At 41.1% G+C, this 13,533-nt stretch overlaps 1 protein-coding gene across 2 annotated transcripts in view; it reads right to left on the bottom strand.

The window, feature by feature from the left end:
• Positions 1–272: 272 nt before the first annotated feature.
• The window catches only part of LOC139572888 (galectin-1-like), a 68,231-nt gene continuing 54,970 nt past the window's right edge, over positions 273–13,533 (bottom strand). The window contains exons 1-5 of one of the 2 annotated variants that reach the window (XM_071395734.1): positions 8,112–8,434; positions 7,436–7,517; positions 7,042–7,121; positions 5,917–6,088; positions 273–1,054 (exon numbers count right to left, since the gene is read on the bottom strand). In XM_071395734.1, the coding sequence (XP_071251835.1) occupies positions 908–1,054; positions 5,917–6,088; positions 7,042–7,121; positions 7,436–7,450 (414 nt within the window). In that variant the 5' untranslated portion in view covers positions 7,451–7,517; positions 8,112–8,434 and the 3' untranslated portion in view covers positions 273–907. Of the gene's footprint in view, positions 1,055–5,916; positions 6,089–7,041; positions 7,122–7,435; positions 7,518–8,111; positions 8,435–13,533 lie in introns of those variants that run through there. The other variant, XM_071395735.1, reaches the window with a different exon arrangement.

Below are 13,533 nucleotides of genomic sequence, written 5' to 3'. Positions count from 1 at the left end.
GTCTTTATAGCGTTTGATCTGATAAAGATGTGGTTTTATAGATTCAAGGTGAACTAGCGAGACACACACACACAAAACACATTCCAGAGGAAGTGGGAGTCACTCAAATGGAGTGATTTTATTTTCTAAAGCTATATCGAAAGCCTTAACGCTTGGGAGTTCAACTTTGGGGACAATTATATTCTAAGAAAAGGAGATGCTTTTAATAAGTTTTAAATGTATAGAATAGGGCTACAATGTTATCATGGAACTAAAGACACGGAATGCACTACTTGAGGATGCTTCACTTTATTGATGACATGACAGGCGTCCATTTTGTTTTGCTTCATTAAATGTATACAGAAAATAACATTTTCAAATCATCGTAAAAATTACGAGTCAATGACTATTCTGTTTTCTGCTCAGTAATTGTTGACCCAATCTGTCGACACGGTCAGTCATAATGTAATTATTTGGGCTACTATGGTATCAGAACATGAGAGATTAGGTCAGTAATAATGTAATCTTTTGGTCTACTACGGTATAAGAATACATTCTTTCTCACCAAAACAAGTAAAACATTGACTGACATTTCATCCGGCCAAGATGTGTGTGTAACACGTCTGTTTTTGTAAAGGAATGTAATTAGTTGACAGTATCCTAACCTCGTCCCCAGTTGTCCTTTGTGTTTAGTGCATGTCAGAATATTTTTACAACAAAACGTACCATGGTCACCCCATATTTCCATTTAGTATTTGATACAGGCCATTGATCCTGTCTTACTACCCATTGGTCTAACTCTATCTGTAGCCCCGCCCACTTGCTTGTGTGTCATTGGGCCGGAATGCACCGGAAATTGGAAGGCAAACGCAACAAATTGGCTGTGCCGTTGTTGCCAGGCTACACAAGGTGGATATTATGGGTCTCTTTAGTAGATCTTAAAGGCTGTGAGCTTTAAGTCCCCTCTGACGCGAACGTAGGTAATGACGTCCAGGACGGAACGATTGGGGAACTTGATCTCATGTCCATTAGGCATCTCCACTTCAAACACGTCTCCGGTCAGCTTCAGGACAATCTGGAGAGAGAACGGAGAGAGAGGAACCCGTCACTATGACAACACATTGACTTACTCCAATACCCAGATGGTTTCATTGTTACATCACTATATTCTACGCCCTGTATTCTACGCCCTGAACAATGCAGTCAGTACGACAGAATTTATAACTAACTACACTGAACAATGCAGTCAGTACGACAGAATTTATAACTAACTACACTGAACAATGCAGTCAGTACGACAGAACTCATAACTAACTACACTGAACAATCTTAAAGGGATAGTTCAGGATTTTGACAATAAAGCCCTTCATCTACTTCCACAGAGTCAGATGAACTTGTGGAAACCGTTGTTATGTCTCTGTGTCCCGTATGAAGATATAGGTGGTGAATCGTTCAGTATGAAGTTAGAGGTGGTGAATCGTCCAGTATGAAGTTAGAGGTAGTGAATCGTCCCGTATGAAGTTAGAGGTGGTGAATCGTCCCGTATGAAGTTAGAGGTAGTGAATCGTCCCGTATGAAGTTAGAGGTAGTGAATCGTCCAGTATGAAGTTAGAGGTAGTGAATCGTCCCGTATGAAGAGGTAGTGAATCGTCCCGTATGAAGTTAGAGGTGGTGAATCGTCCCGTATGAAGTTAGAAGTGGTGAATCGTCCCGTATGAAGAGGTAGTGAATCGTCCCGTATGAAGTTAGAGGTGGTGAATCGTCCCGTATGAAGTTAGAGGTAGTGAATCGTCCAGTATGAAGTTAGAGGTAGTGAATCGTCCAGTATGAAGTTAGAGGTGGTGAATCGTCCAGTATGAAGTTAGAGGTAGTGAATCGTCCAGTATGAAGTTAGAGGTGGTGAATCGTCCAGTATGAAGAGGTAGTGAATCGTCCCGTATGAAGTTAGAGGTAGTGAATCGTCCCGTATGAAGTTAGAGGTAGTGAATCGTCCCGTATGAAGAGGTAGTGAATCGTCCCGTATGAAGTTAGAGGTAGTGAATCGTCCAGTATGAAGTTAGAGGTGGTGAATCGTCCAGTATGAAGAGGTAGTGAATCGTCCCGTATGAAGTTAGAGGTAGTGAATCGTCCCGTATGAAGTTAGAGGTGGTGAATCGTCCCGTATGAAGAGGTAGTGAATCGTCCCGTATGAAGTTAGAGGTGGTGAATCGTCCCGTATGAAGTTAGAGGTAGTGAATCGTCCAGTATGAAGTTAGAGGTGGTGAATCGTCCAGTATGAAGTTAGAGGTAGTGAATCGTCCAGTATGAAGTTAGAGGTGGTGAATCGTCCAGTATGAAGAGGTAGTGAATCGTCCCGTATGAAGTTAGAGGTAGTGAATCGTCCCGTATGAAGTTAGAGGTAGTGAATCGTCCCGTATGAAGAGGTAGTGAATCGTCCCGTATGAAGTTAGAGGTAGTGAATCGTCCAGTATGAAGTTAGAGGTAGTGAATCGTCCAGTATGAAGTTAGAGGTGGTGAATCGTCCAGTATGAAGAGGTAGTGAATCGTCCCGTATGAAGTTAGAGGTAGTGAATCGTCCCGTATGAAGTTAGAGGTAGTGAATCGTCCCGTATGAAGAGGTAGTGAATCGTCCCGTATGAAGTTAGAGGTAGTGAATCGTCCCGTATGAAGTTAGAGGTAGTGAATCGTCCCGTATGAAGAGGTAGTGAATCGTCCCGTATGAAGAGGTAGTGAATCGTCCCGTATGAAGTTAGAGGTAGTGAATCGTCCCGTATGAAGTTAGAGGTAGTGAATCGTCCCGTATGAAGTTAGAGGTGGTGAATCGTCCCGTATGAAGTTAGAGGTAGTGAATCGTCCAGTATGAAGATATAGGTAGTGAATCGTCCCGTATGAAGTTAGAGGTAGTGAATCGTCCCGTATGAAGTTAGAGGTAGTGAATCGTCCAGTATGAAGATAGAGGTAGTGAATCGTCCAGTATGAAGATAGAGGTAGTGAATCGTCCCGTATGAAGATAGAGGTAGTGAATCGTCCAGTATGAAGTTAGAGGTAGTGAATCGTCCCGTATGAAGTTAGAGGTAGTGAATCGTCCCGTATGAAGAGGTAGTGAATCGTCCCGTATGAAGTTAGAGGTAGTGAATCGTCCAGTATGAAGTTAGAGGTAGTGAATCGTCCAGTATGAAGTTAGAGGTGGTGAATCGTCCAGTATGAAGAGGTAGTGAATCGTCCCGTATGAAGTTAGAGGTAGTGAATCGTCCCGTATGAAGTTAGAGGTAGTGAATCGTCCCGTATGAAGAGGTAGTGAATCGTCCCGTATGAAGTTAGAGGTAGTGAATCGTCCCGTATGAAGTTAGAGGTAGTGAATCGTCCCGTATGAAGAGGTAGTGAATCGTCCCGTATGAAGAGGTAGTGAATCGTCCCGTATGAAGTTAGAGGTAGTGAATCGTCCCGTATGAAGTTAGAGGTAGTGAATCGTCCCGTATGAAGTTAGAGGTGGTGAATCGTCCCGTATGAAGTTAGAGGTAGTGAATCGTCCAGTATGAAGATATAGGTAGTGAATCGTCCCGTATGAAGTTAGAGGTAGTGAATCGTCCCGTATGAAGTTAGAGGTAGTGAATCGTCCAGTATGAAGATAGAGGTAGTGAATCGTCCAGTATGAAGATAGAGGTAGTGAATCGTCCCGTATGAAGATAGAGGTAGTGAATCGTCCAGTATGAAGTTAGAGGTAGTGAATCGTCCAGTATAAAGTTAGAGGTAGTGAATCGTCCAGTATGAAGAGGTAGTGAATCGTTCAGTATGAAGACGTAGTGAATCGTCCAGTATGAAGTTAGAGGTAGTGAATCGTCCCGTATGAAGTTAGAGGTGGTGAATCGTCCAGTATGAAGTTAGAGGTGGTGAATCGTTCAGTATGAAGTTAGAGGTAGTGAATCGTTTAGTATGAAGATAGAGGTAGTGAATCGTCCAGTATGAAGATAGAGGTAGTGAATCGTCCAGTATGAAGTTAGAGGTAGTGAATCGTCCAGTATGAAGTTAGAGGTGGTGAATCGTCCCGTATGAAGTTAGAGGTAGTGAATCGTCCCGTATGAAGTTAGAGGTGGTGAATCGTCCAGTATGAAGTTAGAGGTGGTGAATCGTCCAGTATGAAGTTAGAGGTGGTGAATCGTCCAGTATGAAGTTAGAGGTAGTGAATCGTCCCGTATGAAGTTAGAGGTGGTGAATCGTCCAGTATGAAGTTAGAGGTGGTGAATCGTCCAGTATGAAGTTAGAGGTGGTGAATCGTCCAGTATGAAGTTAGAGGTAGTGAATCGTCCCGTATGAAGTTAGAGGTAGTGAATCGTCCCGTATGAAGTTAGAGGTGGTGAATCGTCCAGTATGAAGTTAGAGGTGGTGAATCGTCCAGTATGAAGAGGTAGTGAATCGTCCAGTATGATGTTAGAGGTAGTGAATCGTCCAGTATGAAGTTAGAGGTGGTGAATCGTCCAGTATGAAGTTAGAGGTGGTGAATCGTCCAGTATGAAGTTAGAGGTGGTGAATCGTTCAGTATGAAGTTAGAGGTAGTGAATCGTTTAGTATGAAGATAGAGGTAGTGAATCGTCCAGTATGAAGTTAGAGGTGGTGAATCGTCCAGTATGAAGATAGAGGTAGTGAATCGTCCAGTATGAAGTTAGAGGTAGTGAATCGTCCAGTATGAAGTTAGAGGTAGTGAATCGTCCAGTATGAAGTTAGAGGTAGTGAATCGTCCAGAATGAAGTTAGAGGTAGTGAATCGTCCAGAATGAAGTTAGAGGTAGTGAATCGTCCAGAATGAAGTTAGAGGTAGTGAATCGTCCAGTATGAAGTTAGAGGTAGTGAATCGTTCAGTATGAAGTTAGAGGTGGTGAATTGTCCAGTATGAAGTTAGAGGTAGTGAATCGTCCAGTATGAAGAGGTAGTGAATCGTCCAGTATGATGTTAGAGGTAGTGAATCGTCCAGTATGAAGTTAGAGGTAGTGAATCGTCCAGTATGAAGAGGTAGTGAATCGTTCAGTATGAAGATAGAGGTAGTGAATCGTCCAGTATAAAGTTAGAGGTAGTGAATCGTCCAGTATGAAGAGGTAGTGAATCGTTCAGTATGAAGACGTAGTGAATCGTCCAGTATGAAGTTAGAGGTAGTGAATCGTCCAGTATGAAGTTATAGGTAGTGAATCGTTCAGTATGAAGTCAGAGGTGGTGAATCGTCCAGTATGAAGATAGAGGTAGTGAATCGTCCAGTATGAAGTTAGAGGTAGTGAATCGTCCAGTATGAAGTTAGAGGTAGTGAATCGTCCAGTATGAAGTTAGAGGTAGTGAATCGTTCAGTATGAAGTCAGAGGTAGTGAATCGTTCAGTGTGAAGTTATAGGTAGTGAATCGTCCAGTATGAAGATAGAGGTGGTGAATCGTTCAGTATGAAGAGGTAGTGAATCGTACTGTATGAAGTTATAGGTAGTGAATCGTTCAGTATGATGTTAGAGGTAGTGAATCGTCCAGTATGAAGATAGAGGTGGTGAATCATTCAGTATGAAGTTAGAGGTAGTGAATCGTTCAGTATGAAGAGGTAGTGAATCGTCCAGTATGAAGAGGTAGTGAATCGTCCAGTATGAAGTTAGAGGTAGTGAATCAGCAAACAAGACTGCTAGTCTTCGTGTACAGCTAGCATACTTTCAGTCTTTGCACTAAGCTAGCGCTAACACAAGTTAGCATTGGCACGCAAAACTACCTTTTACTTCCGGCATACTGGACTCAGAGACATAAAAATGTTATCGCAAAAGTTCATCGTACTCATCCCTTTAAGAAATACCACAATGCCCTTTTTTCCCTCAAATATTATATTTTAATTTATTTAAACGTGTGTATATATCCGGACTAACATCCTCCTTGGTCCAGTAGGGAACCTCTTCCCATCCCAACAATTATTGTCCCACCTTGAAAGTAGAACCCCGTTGGAGGTCACTGTGTTTCTCTCTCTCCTCGTGACCCCAGCAGCCGTCAATCTTTGAGTTGCACACAAGCACAGCACCGTCCGTGTCGTCCTTGAAACGGGGGTTGAAGTGCAGCGCCAGGTGATCTTCGTCACGGCCCAGTTCTATCTGGAACCTGAGGGTTCGTTCAACAAGGGAAATCATTCGTTATCGTGTTTGATTTGTGCTAGCCGCAAACGTTCGGTAACATTAGGAAACAGTTCGAGAAGGGTAGTGTGAGGCGATTGTTTTGGGTCTAAACTGCCGATACAAATAATCATGTGTCCATGTAGGCTTTCTATTGCATGTAGTAGGAATATAAAGTCATTAGCAGTATGACCACAGTAATCCAAGCTGTTTGTTGTTTCACCACAACTGTTTGGAATGTTCATTCAAATCTTTCAACTGAAATTGTTGCTAAGTAACATGTTCGCCCCGAACAGAACCCTTCTTGAACTCACCTCTGGACCTGTGAAACAGGAAGTCACAAGACTAATCATTCCAGAAACCCCACTACATGTCTGCACTTCTCCTACATGAATTGGTTTCCCACATACAGTATACTACATACAGTATACCACATACAGTACACCGCACATACAGTATACTACACATACAGTATACTACACATACAGTATACTACATACAGTATACCACATACAGTACACCGCACATACAGTATACTACACATACAGTACACCACACACACAGTATACTACACACAGTATACTACACATACAGTACACCACACACACAGTATACTACACACAGTATACTACACACAGTATACCACACACACAGTATACCACATACAGTACACCGCACATACAGTATACTACACATACAGTACACCGCACATACAGTATACTACACATACAGTACACCACACATACAGTATACTACATACAGTACACCAACACTAAAACATTCTCCGTTCTCTAGTCTTTAGAAAAGCATTTGTGGAACTGGTGGTTTGTTTTTCAGTTATTCTTCTAAATGAATGTGATGGGTCTCTGGGTGTGATTTCCAAACCAGACCAGACCAGACCAGACCAAACCAAACCAGACCAAACCAGTTAAATGTACGTACCCCTTCGCCTCAGGCAGAATCCTCCCCTCCACTTTCAACTGGTCTCCAGCTCTCAGCTTCACATTCTTCAGCTCAAGTTCCTGTTATTGACAAGCATATAGTTGACTTGTCTTTGAACATAAGGTCAAAGGGATTGTCTTTTAAATGTGTCACGTTTGGTTTGCTTTATGCTATTCAATCATTTATCTCTCTCTGGCTTTTGATAATCATTATAATCACAATTTACAGTTTAAGGTCCCACTAATATTGTATAATGATGTACATAATAGTAACCAGTTAATTTACCCAGCAACACATATCCCAATGCAGTAAACATGAAGGTTACAAAGCCTGTTCAATACGTAACTTTATTGATAACAGTATCCACACAAGCATGAAGGTTAATAAGACTTACCATTGGCTTTGCCATGTTGCCACTGGTGGTGGAAAAACAGTCCTGAATCTAGTATGGGATGGGGACAAGAGAAGCCTCTATGCTGAGACACAGAGATATTTAAAAGGTAAGGTTAAAAGTCCAGCCCCCTCTTTCACATATCACTAACTGATTAGCATGATGAGGGGGGTCAAGAGGTACTTCGTGATGATTCAATCCACAGGATGTTTGATTATCTCACTTAGCCTAGAGCCTAATACTGGGCTTTAAGATAATATTTTGTGTCACACGTTGCCCTCTCGACTGGTGTCACTGCTGACAAGGATTGCAAACCGTTCAAATCGCTACAGATTAACCTAGATGATTCATCTGTGTTCTTACCCGTACTCTAAGTTACACTGCAATATATCTTTTAATATTTTAAAAACAACACTATTGATGTAACTTAAATACATTATTATTTTGTAGTTAAATATAGCAAAGGCTTTGTGATCAAATTCATCAGGGATTATTTCTTGTTAAATCTTGCAGAGTTGCTCATTGATAATTCCACCCAGTCCAGCTCTGGGAATAGGTGACTTCATAAACAATCAGCACATTAAAAAATAAAAAATAACAACAGTAGCTATGTGCTTGTGTCAACAAATTGTTGTGATCTTGCAGTAAATTTGCATTACATATTACTTGAGTAACTTACCTTTTGCATCAAACCTACGATAGCATGAACTCAATTAGACACGCTTGAGCAGAGACTTTAGCAGAAAATTAGCTGAAAATATTTAATATAATTCATTAGAGACGACGCATGCTCCTTCAATAAATGCTGATTTAGTTTTTCCTCACATACAGGACCAGCAAGAAAACAACAGCACATTAATTCATGTTTTACATTTCTTTAAATTAGGTGCAAAAATAGCATTATATGAAAAGTGAATTGGCACTGATTATATCACAAATTGTTTGTGAAGTTTCTTCATGTGACCTGCATCAGCCAATAACAGACCAGTTGTTTCTTCATGTGACCTGCATCAGCCAATAGCAGACCAGTTGTTTCTTCATGTGACCTGCATCAGCTAATAACAGACCAGCTGTTTCTTCATGTGACCTGCATCAGCCAATAACAGACCAGTTGTTTCTTCATGTCACCTCCATCAGCCAATAACAGACCAGTTGATTCTTCATGTGACCTGCATCAGCCAATAACAGACCAGTTGTTTCTTCATGTGACCTGCATCAGCCAATAACAGACCAGTTGTTTCTTCCTGTCACCTGCATCAGCCAATAACAGACCAGTTGATTCTACATGTGACCTGCATCAGCCAATAACAGACCAGTTGTTTCTTCATTTGTCCAGCATCAGCCAATAACAGACCAGTTGTTTATTCCTGTCACCTGCATCAGCCAATAACAGACCAGTTGATTCTTCATGTGACCTGCATCAGCCAATAACAAACCAGTTGTTTCTTCATGTCACCTGCATCAGCAAATAACAGACCAGTAGTTTTTTCATGTCACCTGCATCAGCCAATAACAGACCAGTTGATTCTTCATGTGACCTGCATCAGCCAATAACAGACCAGTTGTTTCTTCATGTCACCTGCATCAGCCAATAACAAACCAGTTGTTTCTTCATGTGACCTGCATCAGCCAATAACAGACCAGTTGTTTCTTCATTTGACCTGCATCAGCCAATAACAGACCAGTTGTTTCTTCATGTGACCTGCATCAGCCAATAACAGACCAGTTGTTTTTTCACGTGACCTGCATCAGCCAATAACAGACCAGTTGTTTCTTCAGGTGACCTGCATCAGCCAATAACAGATCAGTTGTTTCTTCATGTCACCTGCATCAGCCAATAACAGACCAGTTGTTTCTTCATGTCACCTGCATCAGCCAATAACAGACCAGTTGTTTCTTCATGTGACCTGCATCAGCCAATAACAGACCAGTAGTTTTTTCATGTCACCTGCATCAGCCAATAACAGACCAGTTGTTTTTTCATGTGACCTGCATCAGCCAATAACAGACCAGTTGTTTCTTCATGTGACCTGCATCAGCCAATAACAGACCATATGTTTCTTCATTTGACCTGCATCAGCCAATAACAGACCATTTGTTTCTTCATGTGACCTGCATCAGCCAATAACAGACCAGTTGTTTCTTCATTTTGACCTGCATCAGCCAATAACAGACCAGTTGTTTCTTCATGTGTCCTGCATCAGCCAATAACAGACCAGTTGTTTCTTCATGTTACCTGCATCAGCCAATAACAGACCAGTTGTTTCTTCATGTGACCTGCATCAGCCAATAACAGACCAGTTGTTTCTTCATGTGACCTGCATCAGCCAATAATAGACCAGTTGTTTTTTCATGTGACCTGCATCAGCCAATAACAGACCACGAGGCCTCTCTAATTAACACTATACCTCTCTAATTAACACTATACCAGACCTCTCTAATTAACACTATACCAGACCTCTCTAATTAACACTATACCAGACCTCTCTAATTAACACTATACCAGACCTCTCTAATTAACACTATACTATACCTCTCTATTTAACACTATACCAGACCTCTCTAATTAACACTATACCAGACCTCTCTAACTAACACTATACCAGACCTCTCTAATTAACACTATACCAGACCTCTCTAATTAACACTATACCTCTCTAATTAACACTATACCAGACCTCTCTAATTAACACTATACCTCTCTAATTAACACTATACCAGACCTCTCTAATTAACACTATACCTCTCTAATTAACACTATACCAGACCTCTCTAATTAACACTATACCTCTCTAATTAACACTATATCAGACCTCTCTAATTAACACTATACCAGACCTCTCTAATTAACACTATACCAGACCTCTCTAATTAACACTATACCAGACCTCTCTAATTAACACTATACCAGACCTCTCTAATTAACACTATACCAGACCTCTCTAATTAACACTATACCAGACCTCTCTAATTAACACTATACCAGACCTCTCTAATTAACACTATACCAGACCTCTCTAGTTAACACTATACGTCTGTAATTAACACTATACCAGACCTCTCTAGTTTTGTAAACTCTATAAATGTTTTAAAGTCATTGGCCTCATGTTGAAATCCCTGAGCTGTTTCCTTCCTCTCCGGCAACTGAGTTAGGAAGGATGCATGTATCTTTGAAGCCCCTGGGTGTATTGATACACCATTCAAAGTGTAATTAACTTCACCATGCTCAAAAGGATATTCAATGTCTGCTTTTATTTTTAAAAATCAAAAAGTTGCCATTCTGTGCGAGACATTGGAAAACCTCCCTGATCTTTATGGTTGCATCTAATTAATGGCTGTGATAGGAGAAAACTGAGAATGGATCAACACCATTGTAGTTACTCCACAATACAAACGTAATTGACAAAGTGAAAATAAAGAAGTCTGTACAGAATAAACTATTTCTGAGACATGCATCCTGTTTGCAATAAGGCACTAAAGTAACATGTGAAGAAATGTGACAAAGAAATGTTCTTCATGATCTGATTAAAAAGTGTTATGTTTAGGGCAAAACCAACACAACACATCACTGAGTACCACTCTTCATATTTTCAAGCATGGTGGTGGCTGCATCATGTTATGGAATCCTCTGCAAGGACTAGGGAGTTTCTGAAGGCTCGATAAATCAATCAATTGAACAAGTTAGAAACAGTCCCCCCTGGTTGTTTGGTTTTGGTGATTTAGAAAGAGAAATAAAAACCCATTCAGACGACCTGAAGATAGTTCAATAGTAAATCTGTCTTCTAGTTTAATGCTTCAGCTGTATTCCCCCTGGAGAGACATGTTCATTGGGCTACAATATGAGGGGTTTTCTATTAGCCCAGGACTAGAGCAAGACACGTTCAGAGAGAAAACAGGGAATTCAGTAATATTATGTGAAAAAAAACGATTGCTCTCAGGGGCTCTTTAATAGTTAAATCAGTTTGTTTACATTATGTAAATTGGACTGCGTCTAAAGTAATTTCTGCTAATGATTTTTCATACCATTAATTTCCGTTGTATCCGACATACCGAGACTTTCTATCACGTTTCAGGTAAGACCCAAATGCAGACTGTGTTGAAGTAACACTGTTATTACAGCAACAGGGGCAAACGACAGGACAAGGCAGGCAGGGGTTGGTAATCCAGACTAGTGGGGCAAAGGTACAGGATGGGAGGCAGACTAAGGGTCAGGGCAGGCAGGGGTTGGTAATCCAGACTAGTGGGGCAAAGGTACAGGATGGGAGGCAGACTCAGGGTCAGGGCGGGCAGGGGTTGGTAATCCAGAGTAGTGGGGAAAAGGTACAGGACGGGAGGCAGACTAAGGGTCAGGGCAGGTAGGGGTTGGTAATCCAGAGTAGTGAGGCAACGGTACAGGACATCAGGTAGACTCAGGGTCAGGGCGGGCAGAAAAGGTCAAAACAGGAAGAATCAATAGACAGGAACAGAGGGAAAAGCGCTGGTAGGCTTGACGAAACAAAACGAACTGGCAACAGACAAACAGAGAAGACAGGTATAAGTACCCAGGGGATAATGGGGAAATGGGCGACACCTGGAGAGGGGTGGAGACAAGCACAAGGACAGGTGAAACCGATCAGGGCGTAACACTGTCTTTATGCTGACACATTACATCACGTTGTCGAAGTGATCAACTCCTGACCTGTTGTAAGGAACATCTTAATCAACAACCAAGATGGTTAATGATTAGAACATCTTAATCAACAACCAAGATGGTTAACGATTAGAACATCTTAATCAACAACCCAGATGGAGAATGATTAGAACATCTTAATCAACAACCAAGATGGTTAACGATCAGAACATCTTAATCAACAACCCAGATGGAGAATGATTAGAACATCTTAATCAACAACCAAGATGGTTAACGATTAGAACATCTTAATCAACAACCAATATGGATATGATTAGAACATCTTAATCAACAACCAAGATGGTTAAATGATTAAGAGATATATAAGAAACACCCTAACTAATGACCAAGGAACAGCAATGGAAGGAATTATCCAATGTACTACGGCCTGTCTATCTACAGTTGATTAAAATGATTAAAACAGCTCCGCTTGATTGTCCTCCACACAATCTACTGAAGATGAGTTGTTAAGCAGCATGTCTCTCACTTTGAACATGAATGTTCATTATACAGTATATGTCCATTATATATGTCCATTATATATGTCCATTATATATGGTCAATATACAGTCTATATTCATTATATATGTCCATTATATATGGTCAATATACAGTCTATATTCATTATATATGTCCATTATATATGGTCAATATACAGTCTATATTCATTATATATTTCCAATATATACAGTGGGGAGAACAAGTATTTGATACACTGCCGATTTTGCAGGTTTTCCAACTTACAAAGCATGTAGAGGTCTGTAATTTTTATCATAGGTACACTTCAACTGTGAGAGACGGAATCTAAAACAAAAATCCAGAAAATCACATTGTATGATTTTTAAGTAATTAATTTGCATTTTATTGCATGACATAAGTATTTGATACATCAGAAAAGCAGAACTTAATATTTGGTACAGAAACCTTTGTTTGCAATTACAAAGATCATACGTTTCCTGTAGTTATTGACCAGGTTTGCACACACTGCAGCAGGGATTTTGGCCCACTCCTCCATACAGACCTTCTCCAGATCCTTCAGGTTTCGGGGCTGTCGCTGGGCAATACGGACTTTCAGCTCCCTCCAAAGATTTTCTATTGGGTTCAGGTCTGGAGACTGGCTAGGCCACTCCAGGACCTTGAGATGCTTCTTACGGAGCCACTCCTTAGTTGCCCTGGCTGTGTGTTTCGGGTCGTTGTCATGCTGGAAGATCCAGCCACGACCCATCTTCAATGCTCTTACTGAGGGAAGGAGGTTTTTAGCCAAGATCTCGCGATACATGGCCCCATCCATCCTCCCCTCAATATGGTGCAGTCGTCCTGTCCCCTTTGCAGAAAAGCATCCCCAAAGAATGATGTTTCCACCTCCATGCTTCACGGTTGGGAGGGTGTTCTTGGGGTTGTACTCAACCTTCTTCTTCCTCCAAACACGGCG

Source organism: Salvelinus alpinus, chromosome 4 (assembly GCF_045679555.1).
Source record: "Salvelinus alpinus chromosome 4, SLU_Salpinus.1, whole genome shotgun sequence".
Taxonomy (NCBI): domain Eukaryota; kingdom Metazoa; phylum Chordata; class Actinopteri; order Salmoniformes; family Salmonidae; genus Salvelinus; species Salvelinus alpinus.
Note: the sequence above shows the minus strand (reverse complement) of the source record. Positions and strands in the feature narration are given on the sequence as shown.